This window comes from Chaetodon trifascialis, chromosome 23 (assembly GCF_039877785.1).
Source record: "Chaetodon trifascialis isolate fChaTrf1 chromosome 23, fChaTrf1.hap1, whole genome shotgun sequence".
NCBI classification, from domain to species: Eukaryota; Metazoa; Chordata; class Actinopteri; order Chaetodontiformes; family Chaetodontidae; genus Chaetodon; species Chaetodon trifascialis.
In genome coordinates this window covers 8,501,588-8,525,135 of record NC_092078.1, presented here as the reverse complement: position 1 = coordinate 8,525,135, position 23,548 = coordinate 8,501,588, and the positions used below count along the sequence as shown (strand labels likewise).

Genomic DNA, 23,548 nt, shown 5'->3' with positions numbered 1-23,548 from the left:
ACAGTCACGAGCTAATTTCTTGCCGTCCCTGAATGAGCACTTTCCCACTAGTGACACTCAGTGGTTCAAACAGAAACAGTCGGCTTTGGTGACTCACTCGTCTTTGCACTCCCGAAAACATGATCTCTGGGCTGAATTTCCTCTGACAGAAATTGAATGTGAATGACGGAATTTCAGACATTTAACACGTTTCTCAAAACACTAGCGCTGAAATGCCACGAGTTTAAAAAAAATGGTGCATTCAAGGCTTCTGGTTTAAAGTCAGTCAGTTCAGTTTTTTAGCAGCAGAGCACCGAATCAGTTTATCCCAACAGGCCTTTTTAGCATTTTTGACTGGTTATAGCAGTCATTCATTCATTCAGTCATGCATCAGAATAGCGTTCAGTTCCGTCTCTCATGTCTGATTATGAACATTACAGTTTTTTTTATGTTACTGTTCAATTTTCTCTTTTAAAAGATAAATAGTCCACATCAGAGTGGTACCATTCAAATATAATACACAGCTTCCACGCTTTAATCTTTAAATGCTCAAAAAGAAATTGTACCTCCTGGGGTGTCTAATCAGATGTCAGGGGTGGCCAGAGCCAAGCTAGGTTTTGTCGTGGCTTGACATTTCAGATTAACTTCAAATGCTCCACAACTGAATAATAGGTTGTTCACTGATTATTCAGATGTGTGTGTTTTATTTATTTATTTGTTTTTAACTTTTCCTAGTATTCCCCAGCTATCGCGGCCTTCCTGGAGGGAGACTATCACGTGAATACAGCCAGCAGGAGAGAAAAAAGTTTTATGACTTGAAGCACAGTTCACCTCTCATCACTCCACACACACACACACACACACACACACACACACACACACACACACTGAGTCACAGCCAGCAGTGGTGAATCAAGGTCCCTGTGTAATGGGTAAACACACATCAGTGGTCTGGCTAAGGTTCATCCAGCCTGCAGACATGTCCACTCTACATGAATCAGCAGGAGATCGACAGACGGATGGAAAAATTTAATTAATTGAAAATTAACTTTGCTGAGTTTGGAATTATTGATAATATAACAGACGCTTACTGACGTCTTTTCTCTGCCTTTGACTCTGTGCTTCCTCTAATCTGTCTTCTGTTTGTCTGTTTGTCGCTCTTTGTCTTCCGCCCTCCTACATTTCCACAAAGATCCCATTAGTTACAACCACACGGTCATGAAGCACTCCCTCCTAGGGATCAATAACCTGCACTGGCCATGGAATATTTGCCCTGTGGACCCCAGGGCGGCGTGCCAGCACACACCTCCGCTCCAGACAGAGTCTCTCCGCTCCTCTTTCCACCCCTGACACCTCAGGGTAGCTGGGAGTCTGCAGACCACCCAAGGGCTCAGGGGACTACACACTGGGAGGCCTGGGTGTGTGGACGCACTGAAGGATGGCCGCGTTGTGGAAAGCGATGGCAGGTGGACTGCTGCTCACTTTCAGCCTCACTCTGCTGGGCTGGGGAGCTGAGGGCCAGGGGAACGGACGGGATAAGGTGTGTTCACATGCAATGCCACTATTATTAATGCCTGGAATGAATTTAAAAAGAGAAAATCCTTCTAGAAATTTGGTGTATGAATGATCTATGTGCATTTTGTAGCTTTGTTAAGTCTCCTGGATGTATGAATGGTTCATGCTGGTTGGTTTTTGCTCACTATTTGATTCAGAAAAGGTCACACAGTCCTCAAGCAGGTGGAAATACCTGTCTCTGAAGAGTAATGATGTATAAACATTTTTCTTCCGAAACAACTTCTGTATTGATTATGTTTAGAGGTTTTTCCGACATAGATAAAAAGCCATGTAAAAGCTTGATGAACTAGTCAAAAAATGATGAATCAAGACATACTGTGTGCAGTTCAGATGCTATCAGAGGCATGCCCTAATAATAATTTGTTTAGACTTAGAACTTTGCTCAGTTTGTGGGAGGACAAATACGCCACCAGCTGTCTGTTTTTTTTTATCTCAATGGATGATTTTTTTCCCCATTAGGTTACAGGAGAGCCTCTGTATACTAATACACTGTGGGTGGATGCCATGTGGCTCTCTTAACAATGACACCACACTGAGTTTGCACTTCATTACCAATTGAGAATTTGAGTGACGACCATCGCCTCTTAAACAGTAGTTAAAATCCCTCCATTAAACATTAAATCCCTACATTAAAGTTTTTTAAGTAAGTCAATAATTGAATGAAATCAAAAGAACAGGGTTTCATGAAGGTGAACCGTGCAGAGGGATGAGCTGAGTGAATGATTTGGTGTTAAAAGAGTACCTGATGGACACTGTGTCTTCCAGAAAGAAGTGTCAGGCGGGGCTACCGTCTACCTCGGCCAGGATAGAGACATCTGGAGGCCACTGATCCACACAGCAGTCAACCTCAGTGAGATCAACAGGTACATCAGCGGGAGCAGACCACTGCACCGTGAAGGCATCATCCACTGACAAATCTGTGCTTACGGAGGCAAAAAACAAACGGAAGTGTGTGGAAGCAAGAAGGAATTCTGGGTCCACTGGAGGACTGTCGATCCCCTTATTTTCAAGAACTTAAATATTAAATAACCTTTCATTACATTGTCTGCCTGCAACTGTAAGCCCCAAGAAGATCAGTGGCACCGTTCTGGGTGAAACCATAAGGATAAGCATTAAGATTTAAAAAGTCATCCTATAAGTGATCAAGAATGTGGACAGTCAGCGTCTTTACCCTCTATGGACCTGCATTCCCTTGAATGTAAGGCTGCTCTGTTCTTCTGTCTCTGCAGTATCAAGTCATCCTTTCAGTTTCGGACATTTGACCCGGAAGGCGCAGTTTTCTACGGAGACACCAAAAACGGGGAGGACTGGTTTGTTTTGTCCCTGAAAGACGGCATCCCTCTGATGCAGATCAGCAAAGGCGACATCCTCATCAGCGTGGCTGGTGGCACAAAACTCAACGACGGAAAATGGCACAAGGTGAGTTTCCAGTGTAGCTTTAGGAACTAAGTGACAATGTCTTGAAACAGCACCGATCTCATGAAACAAGTCATTTTGCACTGCAAGCAAGTCCAATTTGTGGCTAATTAGCAATTAGTTTGAAGAATTAAAGCTCAACATGATACTAGAAACGGCTCTTTGGACATAATGATTATCATACAGTACACCAGTGTGTGAGTCTGAATTCTTCTTGTGCTCCTGGTGCCACCAAGCTGGAGGTGAGCAACCATGAGAAGTTTGTGGTTCTGGAGGTGGACGGCTCCAATAAGCTTGTGGTGGGAATGCAGTCCAAGCAGACGGAGTTGGTCCTTTCAGGTGAACTCCGGCTGGCCGTTGGCGGTGTCCTGATCGACAAGGAAAAGATGATTGTTCAGGTATAGTGTGTTAATCCACCCTGGGATGAACTTCACTCCCACTTGTCATTCGGTGGCTGCATTGCATTCTGGTTTATCGAGGCTTTACTCAGCATCTCTGCCTCTTCTGTTTTGGATGTCAGCACAAACTTATGAGCCTAAAAAAAGAAGCTTTTGTTGCTCATCCTGTGGGACGAACACCAGAAAAAATACTTTTACTGTTGGTGGTTTAAAATTGAAAATTTATCACACTGCGCTGTAGCTGCAGCTTTGTGCCAGAAATACCTCTCCTACATTAGTGTCAACATTTGGTCAGCTATCCCTGGTAATAAAACATGCTACCATGAAATGGGCTTATAAATTACATTGTTTTGTACCAGTAAGGTGTAACAGGGGATTTTGGGCTGGATTTTGCTGTTTAAGCACTCTGAAACAGGGCTGTGACAGTTTTCGCACTGCAGTTCATTCCCCTAACTGCTTTGCGGCCTTCTTTGCTGTAGTTTGAGCCGCAGATGGACGGCTGCTTGCGGGAAGGCAACTGGTTAAACCTCAGCGTCCCCTGGGAGACAGAGGCGGAGGAGCTCTGGCCCTGCTATCAAAACGTGCAACCTGGCAGCTACTTCCCTGGCACCGGATTTGCCATTTTCAACACCTCAGGTGGGAACATTCTGCTCAATTATACAAGATATGGGCAAGTGCTAACACGCCTTCACAGACTAACAGGTCTGGATCATGCATTCTTTTATCAAATATCCTTTTATTAATAGTTTGCTATAATCATTTGTGACATGTTAATTGACAATAAGTGGACGTGCTTTTCACCCCAGCAGAAGTTCTATTCGTTTTATGAGTTATTCATTTGTCCTGTGCAGTTTTCCCCATTGAAGCAGATCATGAGGTCAAGGCTGAAGTGTGGGGAGATTTCACTAAGATGGATGGAACCATTCTGAGCATCAAGGCTCCTGGGCAATGGCGGATGCTCACTCTAGCGGCCAATAATAACACAAAGGTATGCACCTAAATCAGGCATGCAGTCAGAATGCATTTGCCAATAATTCCCTGCATAGTAGAAGCACGGGCGATTTCATAGCTTACATCAAGTCGTGCTTCATGCACACAAGCAGACACACAGATTGGAGACCACTGTGACTTCAGAGTTTTGTAAAGTTTCGTCTTCTGTCTCGGTCTTGCAGGAGGTGACGCTCACTTACGGGAAAGAAAAAATGAGTATGAAAAACACTATCAAAAGACTGGCGCTAACTGGCGACATAGATTCACTGTATGTGTTTGAAGATGAAGAAGAAGAAGACTCAGAGATCACGACGTCATCTCACAACATAGTGAGCTTCCCTGGATTTTTGACCATATGGAGAGAGGGGCGTCTTGCCATTGGAGGTCTCCTAGGTGAGATTAAACAGGAATACAATGTCTATTTAAAGTCCCATATTACTGCCAACAAAGCGGGATTTGATTTGCAGAGAGGCTTTGTACAAAAACCGCTCGATAGAAAAAGACAAAATATACCATAAGAAGACAACCACTGCATTAACATATATACGCACAGAAAATCCATTGATTAGGCCTGTCAAGGAGCTTGCTGGTACGATACAAGCTCACTCGTGTTTTCTTCGTCATCTTTTTCAGGTGAGGGTGAGGACAACACCGGCTCCCAGTTCTTGACAGGCTGTCTGGATAAGATCCAGGTCCAAGGGAAGGATTTGGACCTGGATTTAGCCCACAAACACATGTCAATCTCCTCTCACAGCTGCCCTGCGTAGACCATGAAAGCATTCAAATACAATACATGGACTACATATTCGCAGTGGATTCCTTTCGGTTCAGATGACATAAAAATACAATATGCAAAGTGGAAAATTGTCTACAAAATTATAGAGACAGAGAAGCCTCTACAGAGCATAACGAGTAACCATTACCACTAATGGTCAAATGTGGTATTTGTACCTGTTAACCTCTAGAATGTGGAGAATTTACAATAAAATATGAATATGTTGTGCAACAATTATCTCTCCTATTAGCCCCATTTGAACAGAATATGCTGATTAATCTGAGAAATGTAAGTGCTGCTGTGACCTTGGTACGTGCAACAGTATGTTTCTGAATAAAATATGATTCTCCCTGATATGGTTATCCATGAATGTGAATTTTACCGCTGCATTTAAGGCTAAATAAAGGCCAATAGTGCTTTGAGGAGATTTAAACAATGCAATTAAATGCTAACGATAGATGCTGAGTGGGGTATGAATGAGCCAGAGATTTAACACATGGATTTTGCTCCCTCTAGTGGATTCTTTAAGACACATTCACGTATAATCCAAAATATTGTTTACCATCTGAAAAATAGTACATAATTTTATGGAGCAAATACAAATGCAAATTAAGTTGAAATATACAACATGTCACAATCAGATTAATCCTAAAATACATTTTACTATTGTTTTTAGTAAGATTTTGAGGAATGCTTTATATATATATATATATATATATATATTCCTGTGAATTAAAAGGTCATCAGGGTATTATGTGTGTGTAATGTATTTAAAATTATAATAGGCTGAAGAGAATTAAGCTTAAATGTTCTCCTCTTTCTTGTCCAAATTTCAAGCAGAAACGTTTAATGCTTTATATGAATAATGCATTTGACTACACGTGTAGTCATGTTTGACAAAACAAAACACATTTAACCCATGACAGCAATATACATTAGCTAGGGGCGAATACCCTTCTTAATTAACACAAATGAGTTAAGTAAAATACATAAGATAAAATAAACCTGGAGGGGCTTAAGGTCCCGGTCATTCTCCCGCTTTGTCATTTGGTACATGAATAAAATGTTCACCCATTAAAATGAAATCTATTTACCATAAACTGACTTCACATTCAGGGGTTGCAACATTATTTAGTCTAAAGCCAGAAATAAAAACATTGATTTCAGTCAGAAATAGGCCCTAAAATAAAATAGAAATGCTTGATATTATAAAATACTTTAAAATCTAAGTTGAATTTCGTGTTCAAATCATATTGAAATCAATTTCTAAATATATGTCAAGCTTTAAAGTGAGTCATTTTATGTATTACAGAACTGGGTGCGGTGCGGCTCAGTCGCTCGGATTGCAGAAATGTACCGCCTGCCATACGTTACTGTCGCAAAGCCCGACTGTCGTGAATACTGGCCGCCCATTGAAGATGGCGGCGGAGCTGCATCCGCGGAGCGGAAAGCTGATCGGCCTGTCCAACTCAAACCGAACCGCCCGGCGCAACCAGCCAGTCCAGGAGTTCAATCATGGGCTGGTGCTTAGTAAGGAGCCGCTGAGGGACCGGGATGTCTTCACCGTCCGCATTGACAAGAAGGTAAACAACAACAGGCCCACCGCTGCTGCTTCTCCTTAGCGGGGGTGAGAGCAGCGGGAATGCGGGAGCAGCGCTGGTGGGACGGGCCGGTGGTCAGTCTCTGTCCGCAGTGAGGGGCTTCTCCTATGCTGGGCGGTTCACACTGCATGACAGCGGCCACAGTTGATGCAGTTGTTCAGGGGTGAATTACAGTCACGGTCAGAGATTTATCCGGGACAGGCGGATTTATTAAACACATTCCTCAGTGTAGAGATGTTTAACTCATCACTGAGCTAACGATAACCTGCTTGTGTTGCCTTGGTACCGTCAGTTAGCCATGCTAATGAGCCGCTAGCAGTAGCAAGTAGCAAGCGGCGTGAGCTCAGGCTAGCCGGGGTTAGCTTTTCTGGAAGGAGCTATTTGGGGGTCTGTCGTGCTTTGACAATGACTTGCTGTTGTTTATTGCACCGCGGGAGTCCAACTAAGCTGGTTAATGTGTCTCTGTTTAGTGTTATTTTGGAGGAGTGGATGACAGTTGTAGGTGCCTGTCAGAATCTCTGCCTGTCTGTGCCGATGGCTAATAATACTGCAGTGCTCATACCAGGCTGGGCTATCAAAGGGGCTCCAAGGCTATATGTGAACTTTAATACACACAATACGTACAATTAGTTACTGCTATCTGTTACTACTGTCATTAATGATACCCACAGTTAAAGGGCTTCTTTTAGGGTCTCCTTCACCAGTCATACACTTTATCCAAACGCAAAGCCCTGCCAGTGTAATGCATGAGGAGTCTGACCACTAAAACGTATAACTCATAAATGGCTGGTGTCTGTAAACACCTCCAGTATCACTCCAGGGACATTTGCGTTAACATTCTTTGCCATTTTATAGTCCTGTGTTATTTTATTTAAAAAGAAATCTGAATATGGGGAATCAAATGGAGCATACATTTGCTCCTCTGTTAAATGTATGTTCATATTGTCCTTTGATTTACCCAGATCGAGATATGATACTGATCACTGTTTCCAGAGAAGATCTATTTAGATCCGTTTCTCATTTTATCTGGGATATGTCTCTTATTCCTCAGTGAAAATGCCAGATTTCTCATCACAGGTGTATCCTTTGCTATATAGATCCCCTGTTTTAGGGGTTTCTTTTACACCAGCTTGTATTCATTACTTTTTTGCCAGCAACTTGTAACATTAGACCAAGATGCAGGTCGCTCACTCTTAGTACTTCTGTTCAAACCAAGGTTCAATATCTTGCTGTCCTTGAGGATCTCATAGTCTTCACTCTTCTGTTCAGTATGAAGTTGTTTAGGTTGAATATGGTTTGCAACGAAAGAGCAAATGAAATCCCCCATTTCCTTGAATTTGTCTTTTACATGAATGCTTATTCATGGCTTGTATGTGCTCTTGTGGCTCAGGTCTCTCTCATATCATATCAATGCCCGTGCACACATTTTGCCTGTTATCAGCACAGCAGCGCTTGTCTGTTGTAATGGCCTCTGCAGCTTGCAGCCCTACTGGGTTTGTCAACAACATGGCAGCTCTGAAGCCGGTGCCAGTGCCAACTGGGCCACATGCAGCATTCACCCTCTGAATAGCAGCGTGTTCGGCCAAGATGCGTAGTTATTCAGAAAATCTACCGCGATGCACAAGGGCCAGTGAAGCTAACGTAGTTCAATGGCACCTTACTGTACGCAAATGATTATCTGTCCCTTATGGTGCTCTCAGCCTGATAAGAGCTCTCGTAAACAGCCTCATGCTCTGTCATGACAAGCGTTGCCTGGATGAGAATCAATACTTTTCCATCGCAGAGCACCCAGACTGGTATGACTGCCCCATCCTCGTCTGCTGACATCCACTAAGCTACAGCGGGATGTTAGAAAATGAGCGCAAGAGGACGAGCAAATGAAATTATTTATTAGACAAACAGTTTGCTCAGACTGGGACTCTGTCAGCGGTTCAGGGTTTGTTTTTAAAGCTGTGGTCTGGAGGAATGATCCAGCTTTGTGACATACATCTCACATATTGTGCATATGAGTTGGAAACGTTGATTTGATGACATGCAGCATAGTGTTATCAGCATGGTATTAGTCACAGGCAGTAAGAGCTGAAACAATTAGTTGATGTGTTGATTTTTCAAGCATTTATGTCAAACATTCTGCAGCTCCAGTGTTTCATCTGTGAGGGTTTGCTGCTTTTTTCTCTCTTATATGACAGTGAACCATATATTTTCAGGTTTGAGGCTGGTGTTCAGATGGAATAAGCTATTTGAGGAGGTTGCCTGACAAATTGGGAGAAACAGTGTTTTACATACTTAACTATAAATTGATTAATTGAGGAAGAAATTGGCAGATTGATCAGGAATGGAAATAATTGTTAGTTTCAGTGCTAAAGCCAATGCAAGGCCTATAATGTCATCAATATTGAATATTCTGTTATTAGTTTTGTTGCAGATATCATGCACACTTTTGAAATGAGATTATTAGGATCTCGCATATGTTACTAAGATGATTGTCAAATGAGTACAAGGGTGACACAATGGTACAAGCATAAAAATCCAATTTTGTCATCATATCAATATTTTAAGCGGTAGTAAAACCCTCTTGTTGAAATGTTAATTTATGCCAAAATTGTGTCCATGTCTCACCTATAGAGAGCTCAGCTGTTACATTTCGTCCTTGTGTGTGGTTTGCGAGATGCAAAGCTTTCCCCTCTCTGTATAGTCTTAGCAGTGCTTCTCAGTCCCTGCTGTGGATGCAATTAATTTTTCATTCTTTTCAAAAGCTGTCTAGTGGTCGTACTCGGCACGTATGGTTATATCCTGTAGTTATTGGTCTTTTGAACACAGAGAGAGAGACGGAGAGCCTCTGAAAGGCAGACACCCACAGGCTGGCTGTTACATAAGTGAATGAGCAAGGGAAGGCGATGTCTGTCTCCTCCACACAGCGACCCGGTCAGACTGAGTTACTTCTAAATCTGTTAACCTAGATACCCGGGCTTTCGTAGCACACTGCCTTACATAGCACCTGCCACACAGCTGAGGAGGACACCATGGGAGGAAACAAAGGAGTGGAGGCAAACAGGACAGTGCTTTTGAAATGATTCTGATCTCGGAAGAATCTTTCTATTGTTTTTTCCTCGGTGCGGAGGTGAGCTGCAGAAAAACATCCCGGGAGCTGGTGGGACTTCAATGTTATGCTCAAGGTCACTTCATTGGGGTGGATTTCTGCCAACTTGCACTACAGTCCTGTGGAGAAGTACCAGGAGGGGAGACGGAAAAGGAGAGCAGTTGATGATTCATCTTAAAGTGTCGGAGTACTTTTGGCTCGATCGTCTTTTCTCAAGGAACGACCTGCATGGTTTTTGTTGGATGTCATTCTGCAGGGGGGGCAGCGGGTCAGGTGGAGCGCCGCGAGCCAGGAGGTCACTCCTCAGTGGGATGACGTGGGTTCGTGCCCCCGTGTGTCGGCAAGCATCTGCTGGGCTGAAGTGTCTCTAAACAGGACCCCCAATCTCCACCAGCTGCACCGACTCCGCTCCGTAGCTGACGGTGCACTCTGTTATCGACATCATGGAGGCAAAACCCATGAAAAAATAGAACTCAGCCCTGGAGATCAATAGAGTATCACATTATCGTGAGCTCACGCTGAGTTTCCTCTATCGGGGGAAGAAATGGAAGTCTTGGGCTGCATGTTACGCGATATGATTCCAATGTCATGCAAAGGCAAAAGGAGTTTTGCAGTGAAACATTTGTTTTGTTTTTCATGTCTGAAATCGTCCTCGGAAAGCAAGATCGTGGAGGTGAAGCTCGCTTAAATGTTGCTTGCTCTGTGTGCACAGGTTTAATCATCACAGCTGGACCGCGTTGACGTCTGTGTTTCCATGAGAGTTTGTTTCTGTGGCTGTACAGAAGAAAGAAGAAACACGATCAGGGAGGTGGGAGCGTTAGCTACGGCTGTCAGCTGGCAGAATCGAGCAGCTGAGGCATTATAATTCACTCCACTTTTAGTTGAATAACGCAGAAGTCGCCGCAGGTTTTCCAGCAAATTCCAAAAAGTAGGAAAGGAAAGAGAGTGGATGAAAGCTGCCCACACTTAATTGGACCGACAAAGGGATCTGATGAGGCTTCTGATTCAGCGGTCAGCTCATTACACAAAAATGTTCAACATAAGTGTGTTTTTTTGTGGGATTAGTTGACCATGAAGCCAGAAAGATGTCTATTTTCTCTCTGATCTGCTCTCCTGGACCTGGTCTAAATATAGCACAGGATGTGCCCTCTGCTGCCTTTCTGCATCAATATGTTTTAAAATCTTGGAAGTTGTATCCTGGCGCTACAGTCGTGTTTGAGGTTGCATCCCATTGGTTAAGGAGAGTACGGTGATGAGGAATTAATTTGTTTGACCCCTGGGTTAATTTTTTCCACACAGTGTTTGAGGTTAATAGTGGGGATTGTAGCGTACCGTCAGACGTACAACCGCTGCCTCTACATTTTGCTGTCCCGCAGCTCGGCTTGTTTCCGTCATGTCGCTGTGTGTTCACGCTGTCCTGTTTTATTTTCAAAGGAGCGCTCCCTGAGCCACGTTCTTCACTGACAGAGCGACTAAAAATAACAAGACGGATCATACAACAAGGCTCACTTTGTTTTCCATAGATATCTACCTGCAGTTTTTAGCACAGTGCTTCACTCTTTGAACATCACGGCAGAGTAACAGCTGCTGACAACTGTTTCCTTACTGCTTTCTCTCTCTGGGTCTGTTATTGTAGTTGCCGGTGTGTCTAAATTTCATAGTATCCGTAGAAAAATTTTGTATGAGTAAAAATAGAAACCTTTGAGTGTTTGGGTAGCTTGTGAAGGCCATGATGTGTCATTCTGTGAGTGCTGATAATGTAAATATCCATTAAATCTTTTCCCTCAGGTGAATTCGTGGAGCGGCTCCATTGAGATTGGCGTCACGGCTCTGGACCCCGCCGCGCTGGACTTCCCCAGCAGCGCCACAGGCCTTAAGGGCGGCTCCTGGATCGTGTCGGGCTGCTCGGTGCTGCGCGACGGTCGCTCGGTCCTGGAGGAATACGGCCGCGACCTCGACCAGCTCTCCGAGGGCGACCGGGTGGGCATTCAGCGCAGCTCTCGCGGGGAGCTCCACCTCTGGGTCAACGGGCAGGACTGCGGTGCAGCCGCGAGCGGCTTGCCGCCCAAGCTCTGGGCAGTGGTGGACCTATACGGCAAATGCACTCAAGTGACGGTGGTGAGCTGTGAGCCGCCGCCGCCCTCCGCTGAGAAAGAGACAATAGAGCGGGAGGAGGTGGAGGAGGATGAGGAAGAGGAGGAAGAAGTGGTGGTGTGCGGGGTTCGGGAGGATGTGGGGATCACGGCACTGATGAATGTGGCAGCAATGAATGGAATGATGAATGGAGATGAAGGTAGGGTTTGTTTTTTAATCAGTGTGGTTCTTTTTTACGAAGATGTATTCTGGGATTTGCTGTTCTCACCCATTCTCTCACCCTTCTCCCCACCAGTGCCTGAGCTTAGCTGCAGTCACAGCAGACCAGACAAGTTCCCCAACAACCTGGAGCCTGACACAGGTAAGAAAACCCTCCTCAGGTCAGTTGATGGATGCGGTGCAACACGACCAGTATTGACATCTTCTTCTCTCCCTCTCTTCAGTTCTAACTGAGCACCAGCTCTTTGACGTGTTCAACAACGCAATAGTCTCTTTCTATCGCTCTGAGGATGAGGGCGGAGGGGAAGATGGCGGAGGTGGAGGAGGAGCGGGCAGCGGCGGAGGAGGAGGAAATACCGGAACCGACTCCTCGTCCAGAAATGACAGGGGGAACAGCAGCAGCAGCAGCAGCAGCGGAGGAGGTGCTGTCAGCAGCGACAGTGGGACAGGGACAACAGGAGGGGGCGGAGGAGGAGGAGCTGGTGGTGCCGGAGAAGGTGGAAATACTAATAACAGTCCTGCGGGTAACGGAGGGGTTGGGCCAGGGGTCGTGACGGGCGGGATGACCACCAACGACGCGCTGCTCTTCCACGAGAAATGCGGCACACTGATCAAACTGAGCAACAACAACAAGACGGCGGAGCGGAGGAGACCGCTGGACGAGTTCAACAACGGCGTGGTGATGACCAACCGGCCGCTCCGACACAACGAGATGTTTGAGGTGTTTACAGTCACACAAACTCAGCCGGGATGCTTGTTCATACATGAATAATGGAGTGACGAGCAGGATGATGCTGAAACAAGGAAACATCACAGTGTGTTTGAGTCCACTGAAGAACTGATTTACAGCCTGATTTAAGCGATGAGAATTAGATAATAGGAGAGCTAGTAGTAATGGCGACATGTCAGCCAAGCAGGCAAAAAACAATCAGAAATGTCTGTTCTTCATACCTTCTGTTCTACTTTCAGATCCGCATCGATAAGCTAGTGGACAAGTGGTCAGGCTCAATAGAGATTGGCGTGACCACACACAATCCAAACAACCTGGACTATCCTGCAACTATGACCAATCTGCGCTCAGGTAACACACACACACACACAGAATAGAAATTGTGCTAAATAAAACAGCAGTCGTCCAGTCTTTATGACGTTATTGTGGCTGTTCATATCAGGTACAATCATGATGAGTGGCTGCGGGATTCTGACCAACGGGAAAGGAACCCGCAGGGAATACTGTGAATTCAGCCTCGATGAACTTCAGGTTCGTGATGACGCACGCACACATTTCACTCTGCCACCTGCTGCGCGTGTGTTTTGTATAATCTCCATGAACTCCTCTCATCCACGTGTAGGAGGGAGATCACATAGGGCTGATGCGCAAAGCCAGCGGAGCGCTCCATTTCTACATCAATGGCATCGACCAAGGTGAGACCCCTCGTGAGGGGAAAGGAGGGCGGGCTGGAAGTGGACGGTCGCGGTGATTTGATGGCGATGTTTAGCTCAGAAGAGAAAGATGAGAGCAAGTGAAAAATGAAATGAAATGAACATATGTTTGTTTTCAGTTCATGATGTATTGACCACAGCACTGATATTCTTATAATCAGTACTTAGACACACAAAAAATACTGTATGTGTGTATAAGTACTGCACTGTATAATACTGAGAATGTTGGCTGTGGAGCAACAGTGATAGAAGCCGGTCTTCACTCGTGACCACTCGCTGTCTGTCCTCAGGTGTTGCGGCAGCCCAGACCCCCAGCGTGGTCTACGGCGTGGTCGACCTCTACGGCATGGCCGTCAAAGTCACCATAGTCCACAACCACAACCACAGTGACCGCCTCAGACGCAACAACGCCATCATGAGGGCTCTATCGCCGGACGTCGGCCGGCCCAGGCCCACTCTCTCCCTCACCCCAGACACAGAGGGGCCCGACCGGCTGCTCTTCCACGCCAACTGTGGCCAGAAGGCCGCCATCATCAGTGAAGGCAGGACGGCGCTGCGGCCACAGTGAGTCCACCTCTTATTCTTCGCGTGCTTGGTGCTCAGAAGGCTTCAGAGTGTTTAGGAAATACTTAAAAATGCTTGTTGTTGTGAAATAATGTCAGAAAATAGCAACATTTGCTACAGAGGATGTGTAGAAACATTCTACGTGCAGCACAGTGATACACTCGTAAGTCGACAACACTGCTTCCACAGCGCGACTGATGACTTCAACCACGGCGTGGTCCTGAGCAGCCGGCCGCTGCGCTCCAACGAGGTGTTCCAGGTTCGCATCGACAAGATGGTGGACAAGTGGGCGGGCTCCATCGAAATCGGCGTCACAACGCACAACCCTGCATACCTGCAGCTGCCCTCCACCATGACCAACCTGCGCTCAGGTGAAACAGAAAATGCGGAGACACTGATGAACCCTGGACGATGAAGAAGAGAAGCTTCAAACAGAGAAATGAACGTTTTTGTTTTCCAGGGACGTGGATGATGACGGGGAACGGTGTAATGCACAACGGAACAACAATCCTGGACGAGTATGGACACAACCTGGACCGGCTCAAGGTGAGCGATTCTTCCTTTTTCTCTCTCAGCTTCACCCTCTTTCCTCCTCCTTCCTCAAATAGCACTAATTCCTTTCTAAACCCTTTTTCCCGTCTTGCAGGCTGGCGACACAGTAGGCGTCGTGCGAAAAGAAGATGGCAGCCTCCACTTCTTCGTGAACGGTGTGGCTCAGGGCCCAGCAGCCTGGAACGTCCCTCCCAGCGTCTACGCCGTGGTGGACCTCTACGGCCAGGCTGCTCAGGCCACCATCATGGACGACATGGGTGAGAGAGGGAGGAAGTGGATCAGGGCTGTTAGGATGCTAAAATAATGAGAATCTCCCTTAAAATCTGTGAACGTCTGTCTGTTCCCCCTCGTCTTAGTGGACCTTCCCCCTCTTCCAGAGGACAGCTCGGAGGGCCCCACAGCCATGTCCCCCGGGAGCCCCTGCTCAGTAGGTGGAGGCAGCACCACCAACGACCTGCGTTTCCACCAGCTGCACGGCACCAACGCCGTCATCACCAACGGGGGGCGCACCGCCCTGCGTCAGAACTGCCGCAGCGAGTTCAACGACGCCATTGTCATTTCCAACAGGTGATGAGACCAATGTCAAAGAACCTTTAGTGGTATCAAGACCGTAGATGCTGCCACTAATGTCTGCTCAAGCTACTAAGCAGCACATTTCCCTCCACATTTAGATTTTCATTACATCGAAGTCGATCAGCAGAATCGCAGCGTAACAGCTGGTGCGAGTCTTAACTTTTGCAGGGACTTAGTCTGAAAAACGAGCGGCTTCTGCCATCTGTGCTTTAGTTTCAACGCTCAGTGATCTGCAGCAGGTGACAGAAGGTGAGGAGGCACTTGAGGAGGTTTTCTCTTCATTAAAGCTAATTTGTGGGGCAGATTGACAACAGCCCAGCAGAGAGCAGATTATTTTAAGGTTTTAGTCGCATGTCTTTAGACATTTTTGGACACTGTTCTGAGTAAGTAGGACATATTGGAGGCATGCTTTGTTGAAGCCGACCACAACCGGCCATTGTTATTAGCGATCTGGTCAAGCAGTCACCAGATACAAAGAGGTTATGAGTCGCTTGACGTGGTATTTACAGGTGATGATGTAGACAAAGTTCTGAACAAATATTGAATTTGTAACAGTGAGTTCCTTCTCCTCTGAGCTGCCAGCAGAGATAAAGCAGCATTCACAGGCTGCGTTCTCGGGATTTGAACTTGTCGCCTCCTTCCAGGTGCCTTCGAGATGGAGAGCTGTTTGAAATCGTCATTCAGAAGATGGTGGACCGCTGGTCGGGTTCAATAGAAGCAGGTGAGCCGCTCCCATCGTGTCCTCCAGGAATCCGGCAGCTTGTTTTCTGTGACGAAACATTTCACACGTATTCGAATGCATTTCACCAGTAATCACCACTGACTTCCTGTGTGTCCAGGAGTGACGGCCATCAGGCCAGACGAGCTCGAGTTTCCCAACACGATGACTGATATCGACTATGACACCTGGATGCTCAGGTACAAGATGCACAAACTGTATATCTGTATTTTTTTTTTTACCGTTTTTTGAGTTTTTAAAACTTGCATCTAGCTGTTACTTGATGTTACTTGTAACTGGTTTCATTTTGTTCTTTCACCTGGAACATCTCAAATGTTAAAAGTTTTCTTTGATTATTGGAAAAAGTGCAAACCTCCATGAAAATAGAATCCCTTACCAAAGCTTCCTCCTCCCTCAAGTTTTGGTTGCATGGCAGCGTTTGTTTACATTCGGATCACAGATTTTACTTAAAACATCTTCCTTTTTCCACAGTGGAACGGCCATCATGCAGGACGGCAACACGATGCGCAACAACTACGGCTGTGACCTGGACTCCCTGACCACGGGCTCACGGATCGGCATGATGCGCTCAGCCAGCGGCGACCTCCACTACTACATCAACGGCGTGGACCAAGGCGTCGCCTGCTCCGGTCTGCCTCCAGGTAAAGGGTAGTTAATAGAAAGCAGAAATGTCGGCTGCAGCACAGCTATGGTTGCCCGCTGGCTTGGGTTAGGGGTGTATGTTTCATTCCATGTCTCGCTCTGACTCTCAGAGGTGTATGCTGTGATCGACCTGTACGGCCAGTGTGTTCAGGTGTCCATCACCAGCTCCTCAGGCCCGCTGGACAACAGCCTCTGCACCAGCAACATCACTGAGAAGAGCTTCCCCATCCACTCACCAGGTCAGGGTTCAGATGATGTTGAATTTGAATATATTTCCTGAAAAATGCTTCATTTTCAAAATAATCTGGGGTTTCAGCTGCACTCATGTAAACGAAAAATATTTGAATATTTGAAATGAAATGATCCCATCGTCATATTTGTTTGTCGTCCCCTGGTGTGGAAATCAAAGCAGTAATAATATGAACAGCAGGTAAAATAAGAAAGAGACAAATACGCGTTGATTGCTGTGGATATAAAGGAAACTTTATTTTTTGCATTTAATAGTAACAGTTAAGATGTGATGATAAATTGAAAGTGCTTGAATTGTACTTTTAAAAAGGTATACGAACCCTCCGCGCTACACGTCAGGGTTGACTCAGGTCTGCATGAAAAAGCATGAAAAGTCATTTTCAGATCAGATGAGCTGTATGAAAAGTCTGCAAAAGGTTTTTTTCTATAATTTTCCACCAAATTTTTATTTATTTTTTTAAGTTTAAAGTTTTCTGTACAATTGTATGGAATTCTAGAGTTGAAATTTTTTTAAAATCCTTTAATCGAGTTACATTTTTGTATCAATGTGTCTTTTGTGTGTGTGTGTGTGTGTGTGTGTGTGTGTGTGTGTGTGTGTGTGTGTGTGTGTGTGTGTGTAGTAGCAGGCGTTGCCCACCGGCTCCACAGTAAACACGGTAAGAACGTGGTGCTGCTCGGCGAGGGCTGCCAGGCCGTCAGGGTTGGCGGTTACGCTCACGGCATCGTGTTCAGCGCGAAGGAACTCAAAGCAGACGAGCTGTTCGAGGTAAACGAGGGCTCGAGGAAACGTCATTTTAGAAATAATGTGCACATTAACCTGATAGAAGAAGAATTTGCTTTAACAGAAATGACATGGCTTACGTTTTCCATTGGCTTCTACCGCTTGTGTTTCGGCTCTTTCCTGATTCCCCTCTCTGCCTTCTGCAGGTGAGGATTGATGAAGTGGATGAGCAGTGGTGCGGTTCGCTGCATATCGGTCTGACCACGCTGGCACCCCCCGAGCTGCCGTCCTGCCCGCTGTCAGGACTCTCCCCCTCCCTCCCGCAGCTTCGCACCAAGGTCACCTGGCTGCTCTGCGGCTCCGAGGTCCGTCGCAACGGCGTGCTGCAGCGCCAGAACTACTGCTGCTCACTGGACCGGCTGACGGTAAGCTGCGCCCCCCCCACCCCTGCCCCTGCTCTGTGAGGAAAATCACTCCGGGTCTGGCAGCTCCTCGTGGCTACCTGTTAGATTTACAGTCAGCTCAAAATGTTACGGATTGCGTAAAAGCAGTTGGATGTGGTTAGAGGTCGTGTGAAAGATACAAAACTGCTCTGCAGCTGTGGGATCGCTCCCTGTCCACGCCAATGCATCCATATTTAACACTGCACGAGGAGGAATGTGGCAGATCAGCAGCACAAAGCCGTTATTTAATGTTTACTTTAAGGTAACGAAGACCATGAATACACACATTAACATCAGTACCTGAATCCTGAATATCCTGATTATTCGTTATTCTTATTTTCTCCCGCAGTCGATGGTGGAGGGAGTTATGACATTCTGCTGCTGCTTAAAGTCGATGTAACGCAATTCAATTAGCAACAGCTCATTAATTTTAGATTGTTTGCTCTTCTTGATTAAAAACAAATCTGTGCTCGCCTGGACTCGTTATTGTTTTCGATCGATTGATCCTCACAGGTCGGGAACCGCGTGGGAGTGAAGAGGTACAGTGACGACACCATGCACATCTTCATCGACGGGGAAGACATGGGACCTGCAGCGACAGCAGTAGCCAAGGTACACACACACACACACACGCGCGCGCGCACACACATCTACAGCACACAGCTACTTGGCCCCACGCTGCCACTGAGCACCTCTCCGTGGCCCCTCGCAGAATGTGTATGCGGTGTTGGACCTGTACGGGCGGATAACAGCGGTGTCCATCGTGAGCTCCTCGTTGATGGAGGACATGGAAAGCGTGAAGGCGCCCTCGCTCTCCTCAGACAGCTGCAGCGAAGGCGAGGAGGACAGCACCCCCGTCAGAGAGGTAGGAGCCTAAAGAGAGGAGAGCGCCGGCAGTTTGCAGACCCTGAAAGTCAGACTCATCGTGCCACCTCTTCTCACCTCCAGGTCGAGGCGGAGCCGTGCGCCCTGGTGCCCACCGTCATGGCGTTCCTGGAAAACCACGGCAAGAACATCCAGCTGTCCAATCAGAACCTGACAGCAGCCAGAGTCTCCAGCTACAACCAGGGCCTGCTGGTCACCGCCCAGCCGCTGGCTCGCCAGCAGCTGTTCCAGGTATCTTTTAAGTACATTCTGGTCTCTATATGTGGTTCAGTTGGCCATGATTCAGGTTCACGTGAATTTACCTGTAGAAATCACTCCAAATACATCGAGAAGGTATTTCCGGCTCTGACTGCTCCAGCCTCTCTTTGGGTTCCAGTTTCAGATTGACCGTCTGAACCCGTCATGGACGTCGTCACTGTCGCTGGGGGTGATTGGTCACTCCCCCGACCGGCTCAACTTCCCCTCCACGGCGTGTTGTCTGAAACGCTCCGCCTGGCTGCTGCAGAGAGACTCCGTCTTCCACAACTCCCTCAAGGTAAACACGCAAAATCTGCCACGAATTGATTTTTGTCTTGTGTGACAAACGTCTCGCTGACATCAGCCCCGCTGACGGATTGATCGATCTCTTCTCATTTCTCTTCCTGCTCTCCTCTCACCGTCCTCTGTTCTTACTGCCGATCACTCTTTTCCTCAGATATGTGAGAACTACGGTCCTAATCTGGACACTTGTCCAGAGGGGACGGTGTTGGGTCTGCTGGTGGACGCCAACAGTTGTCTCCACCTCTACGTCAACGGCATGGACCAGGGCGTGGCGGCGCAGGACATCCCTTCGCCCTGCTACCCCTTCATCGACCTCTACGGCCAGTGCGAGCAGGTCAGCGCGACAGACGCTCATGTGCTCCACCACGCTCACTTTGTCCTGTTGCACTGTGGTTATTTTCACAAATCTTCAAATTGGAGATGCAGGAACCAACATGTTTTTGATTGATAAATGATTAATGAATGATCTCACCTGGTGATTAACTAATCAGTCAGTAATGATGTCATCATGACATCAGTATGTACTGAACCCCAAGATATGCTAATGAACGTTGTGTTGTCATTGCAGGTTACTATAGTAACAAACAACGTGCCAGCTGTGGGAGGAGAGAGCGGTGAGACCCGTTGTCAGGGCGACATGGAGAAGGCGGACATGGTTGACGGTAAGAAGCCAGTGTTTACTGACTGCGTCTCTTTTCATTCAGCTTCTGCTCAGTTTTGACTTTTTGCTGCCATGTTTTGACAGGAATCAAAGAGAGTGTGTGCTGGACGCCGCCTCCAGAGGTCAACCCCAACAAGACCTGTGAGTACCAGGCACTGTGCTCGCGCTTCAAGGACCTGCTCACGCTACCAGGTGAGTTTTACTCCAGCCTTCCCGCCACGAGCTCTGTCCCCGATCTCATATCTCATAACGATCGCCACCTCCGTCTCCTCTCCCACCGGCCGGCAGATGGTTATTTTAATGAAGACGCAAAGTACAACCTGTGCTACTGTGAGTCCTGCCACAAGCTCCGGGGTGACGAGGCTTATTACAAGAGAGGGGAGCCGCCCCGGGACTACGCCCTGCCCTTTGGGTGGTGCCGCTTTGCCCTCAGGTGAGAGGACGACTCAGTCAGCACAAACTATTGAACGAATCAGTCGTAGCTGCGTGCTTTAGCTCAGTGCCAGGGAGAGATCTGATAAAAATGGCTGTATACACCTTTAATTTCACCATGGACTGTAGGAGGTAATGAGTTCCAGTGAAATGAAATCTTGAAAAACTTTTTATTTTTGTGTGAACTTGTTAATATGTCAAGCTAATTTATTTATTCATACAACATAAAACAAAAGGGACAATAACATTAAGAATTACATCAGGGGGGCGAACACCTGTCTGCTGAGGCTGTGCGTCACTGATCGCGGCCCTCTCATCGCTGCATGTGTCTGTAAGCAAACGCGTCCTCTCTGTGCAGGATCAAGCCGCACTGTGAGGTTTCTAACGCGCTGAAGAAGTGGCACATCGCGTACCACGGCACCAGTGTAGGAGCCCTGCGACGCACGCTGGACCACAGCCAGCTGCTGCCTGGTAATCACTGCCTCCACACTCTGTGCCTCTGAGGTTCTTCTGTTAGAGCGTCTGAGCTCCTCACGTCCAAAGCTGCTCTTTTAAAGTGAAAATCTCGTCACTTTGTCGCCGCAGGGACGTCGTCCATCTTCTCGGTGTCCCCGGTGAAGGCAGAGGGGCCGAATGGCTACAGCGAGCCAGAGGAGAACTGCGCCCCCGGCAGGGAGGTTCCCAGAGTGCGGCTCTCCCCCACTATGCGCTACTCCGGCATGGAGATCTTTGCCCCCAAAGTGCAGTAAGTCCACCTGGTTCAGAAAGTCACTTTAAGTCTGCCTGCTTGTTTTTATGCGCATTAGAAAAATCAAGTTTTGAGCATTTGAAGCACTTACCGACCACTCTCCTTCTCCTCGTGCAGATTTCAGGACCCCCGCTCCCACCGCTGCCACCAGGCTCAGGTGGGATTCCAGGTGTGCGTGCGTCCCGGCTCCTACAAGGTGGGACCCCAGACGCTCGGCCACAGCGAGCCCCTGGACCCTCGCTTCAGCAACTCAGAGATCGAGTGGATCACCAAGGAGCAGGGCGGCACGCTCCTCTACGGACTGCTCATCCGGGTCGAGTGAACGGAGCGCCGGGGGAGGCATTCGGGTGGAAGCGGGGAGGGTCCGTGCGGCGCCCCCTCGTCCTTTTAATAAACTGACAACCAAATCCAACCCCTGCCTTGAGCGAGAGACTCCTCTGGAATCCAGCTGTTCCTACTGTGGATTGTTGACAATTCAGCATTATTGATTTGTTTTGTTTATTTTGGGGTTTTTTTTGGTTGTTTTCTCTTGGACTCTTTTAATGGCCGGGGGCTACGGCGGTTTCAAAGAACAGACACTGCCTGCACTTTATGTTTTGGACACTTGTGGGCGATTTTTAAACTAACTTCTCACGACACGTTAGTTCATTCGCTACTTTTAGGGGTTTTTTTGCTACGTTTTTTTTGTTCTTGTTATTTCTAACATTTTCTTCCACCCTCACAAACGGCTTTTTTTCCCCCCCGTCTTTTGGCACTTATTTTAACACTTACTCATCTCCGCTCCGGTCAGTGTTTTTATTTTGGGAGGAGCTGTCCCCTGCCAACCTGCACGTTAACGGACTGTCACAAAGACTTAAAGACGTGGGTCAAAAAAAAAGCAAAACAAAAAAAGAGTGACAATGTTTTCAAAAAATAGAGAAAAAAACAAAAAACAGACACTTGAATCTGAGAATGAACCCGAGAGTGTCTTGTGATTGTGACTTCTTTTGGGGGGGGGGGTTTGAAACTGGAGGAAGAAAAAATGTTTACACATGTACTGTATGTTGCTGTCCTCTTCGTGTCTCCACATTAGCAGTCCGGCTACTTCGTCAGTCCTGTTTGCGTTTGTGTTCTGGCCCAGCATCACCTCTGTCTGGCCTTTAAACTGTGGATGAAACTGGAAGGTGTGACAGTAAAACGGACCTGAAAACAAAAAAAAAAACGCGCACCTTTTTTGGAAGCTAAAAATTTCTTATCGAGGTAACGAAGAGCAAAATACGCTCCGGCCTTACAGCGGAGTGGATCCATCACTAGATCTTTAAAAATACATGTATTTACCTCTAGATTTGGTAGGTTTTGATGAACAAAAAGGAGAAGTTTGACATTCTGGGAAACTCGCTTTCCTGCGGAGAGGAAACCTCGTCAAGAAAACAAATTTCCCAAGCTGATTTTTTTCTAAATGTGGTTAAATGGACTGAAGCCGAAAGGTTTAAGTGGTTTTCCACATCACTCCCACTGTCTCGCTTCCCCACATCGTTTACTCTAGATCCACTCACGCTTCCACTCCGGTCTCGCCATCCGTCATGTCTGACTCTGTTTACCTGGCAGGACCTCCAGAGCCAACAGGGAGTTTTAAGGTCAGCAGGAGGACAAGTAGTCTCCATCCCACGACCTGCGCTGGTGTTTACATGTGAATGTTATTAATTAGGGCTCTTTTATTTTGACTAACATCACTGATTTACATTTGTCAAATGTTTATACGAGGGTTTTATTTTAATCCGAAACATCCGCCTAATTATTGATTGTATGTGAACAGCTTTCCAAAGCGCTTTCTTTGGTTTTCACCGTTCTCAATCGTGTTGCCAATTTGATAAAACCTGCTACAGAACATGAAACCCCGACATTTTTTGTTGTTGTTGTTTTCTTTTGAAGGCACAGTTTTGATGAGTCAAACTCAAAATTAAAGAAGCTCAGTCACCTTCTTAGAGCAGCTGTGATCTGACTGAAGGAAGATCTACAGGGTTTGGCAAAGGAAAAACTTCCAATCAAAAATGTGAAGAATATTATTATATGGGTTATTTATGGCCCAGTGCTGCTTTGTACAATTTAATTTGTATTTTCTTTTTTTTGTTTTTTTGTTTTCTGTATGTTGCGTTGTACAGGCTGTTACATAACAAATCATATCTTCCTGATTTATAAAAAATAAACTGACTGACAGTATGCACAGAAG

The 23,548-nt window shown here is 46.6% G+C and overlaps 2 protein-coding genes across 3 annotated transcripts; both read left to right on the top strand.

Moving 5' to 3' along the window:
- Window positions 1-854: 854 nt before the first annotated feature.
- On the top strand, window positions 855-5,486 carry shbg (sex hormone-binding globulin). Its single transcript, XM_070993838.1, has 8 exons — window positions 855-1,519; window positions 2,320-2,417; window positions 2,784-2,973; window positions 3,207-3,368; window positions 3,848-4,004; window positions 4,220-4,356; window positions 4,541-4,751; window positions 4,992-5,486. Exons 1-8 carry the CDS (start codon window positions 1,418-1,420, stop codon window positions 5,123-5,125), a joined length of 1,191 nt encoding a protein of 396 aa, XP_070849939.1. The 5' UTR covers window positions 855-1,417; the 3' UTR covers window positions 5,126-5,486.
- A 1,044-nt stretch (window positions 5,487-6,530) lies between these two features.
- neurl4 (neuralized E3 ubiquitin protein ligase 4) lies at window positions 6,531-23,545 on the top strand. 2 transcript variants are annotated; one of them, XM_070992682.1, is made up of 29 exons: window positions 6,531-6,716; window positions 11,623-12,127; window positions 12,224-12,289; window positions 12,372-12,868; window positions 13,117-13,228; window positions 13,320-13,408; window positions 13,500-13,572; window positions 13,881-14,154; window positions 14,344-14,525; window positions 14,615-14,700; window positions 14,801-14,963; window positions 15,063-15,273; window positions 15,924-16,000; window positions 16,119-16,197; window positions 16,490-16,659; window positions 16,771-16,899; window positions 17,530-17,675; window positions 17,837-18,055; window positions 18,587-18,685; window positions 18,786-18,938; window positions 19,022-19,189; window positions 19,335-19,493; window positions 19,653-19,832; window positions 20,067-20,160; window positions 20,244-20,351; window positions 20,448-20,592; window positions 20,950-21,062; window positions 21,177-21,336; window positions 21,457-23,545. In XM_070992682.1, the coding sequence occupies exons 1-29, from the start codon at window positions 6,552-6,554 to the stop codon at window positions 21,659-21,661; spliced, it is 4,827 nt and encodes a 1,608-aa protein (XP_070848783.1). In that variant the 5' UTR covers window positions 6,531-6,551; the 3' UTR covers window positions 21,662-23,545. The 2 variants fall into 2 exon arrangements, with proteins under 2 accessions (XP_070848783.1, XP_070848784.1); XM_070992683.1 differs by having other exon boundaries at window positions 6,552-6,716; window positions 17,533-17,675.
- Window positions 23,546-23,548: the final 3 nt, after the last annotated feature.

Excerpts from the sequence above, each read along its gene's own strand:
- neurl4 (XM_070992682.1), top strand. The coding sequence starts at position 6,552 with ATGGCGGCGGAGCTGCATCCGCGGAGCGGAAAGCTGATCGGCCTGTCC. Across the intron at positions 15,274-15,923 it reads GCCATTGTCATTTCCAACAG|GTGCCTTCGAGATGGAGAGC; the intron begins GTGATGAGACCA and ends GCCTCCTTCCAG. Across the intron at positions 18,939-19,021 it reads ACAGCACCCCCGTCAGAGAG|GTCGAGGCGGAGCCGTGCGC; the intron begins GTAGGAGCCTAA and ends TCTCACCTCCAG.
- shbg (XM_070993838.1), top strand. The coding sequence starts at position 1,418 with ATGGCCGCGTTGTGGAAAGCGATGGCAGGTGGACTGCTGCTCACTTTC. Across the intron at positions 1,520-2,319 it reads AGGGGAACGGACGGGATAAG|AAAGAAGTGTCAGGCGGGGC; the intron begins GTGTGTTCACAT and ends TGTGTCTTCCAG. Across the intron at positions 2,974-3,206 it reads ACGACGGAAAATGGCACAAG|CTGGAGGTGAGCAACCATGA; the intron begins GTGAGTTTCCAG and ends GGTGCCACCAAG.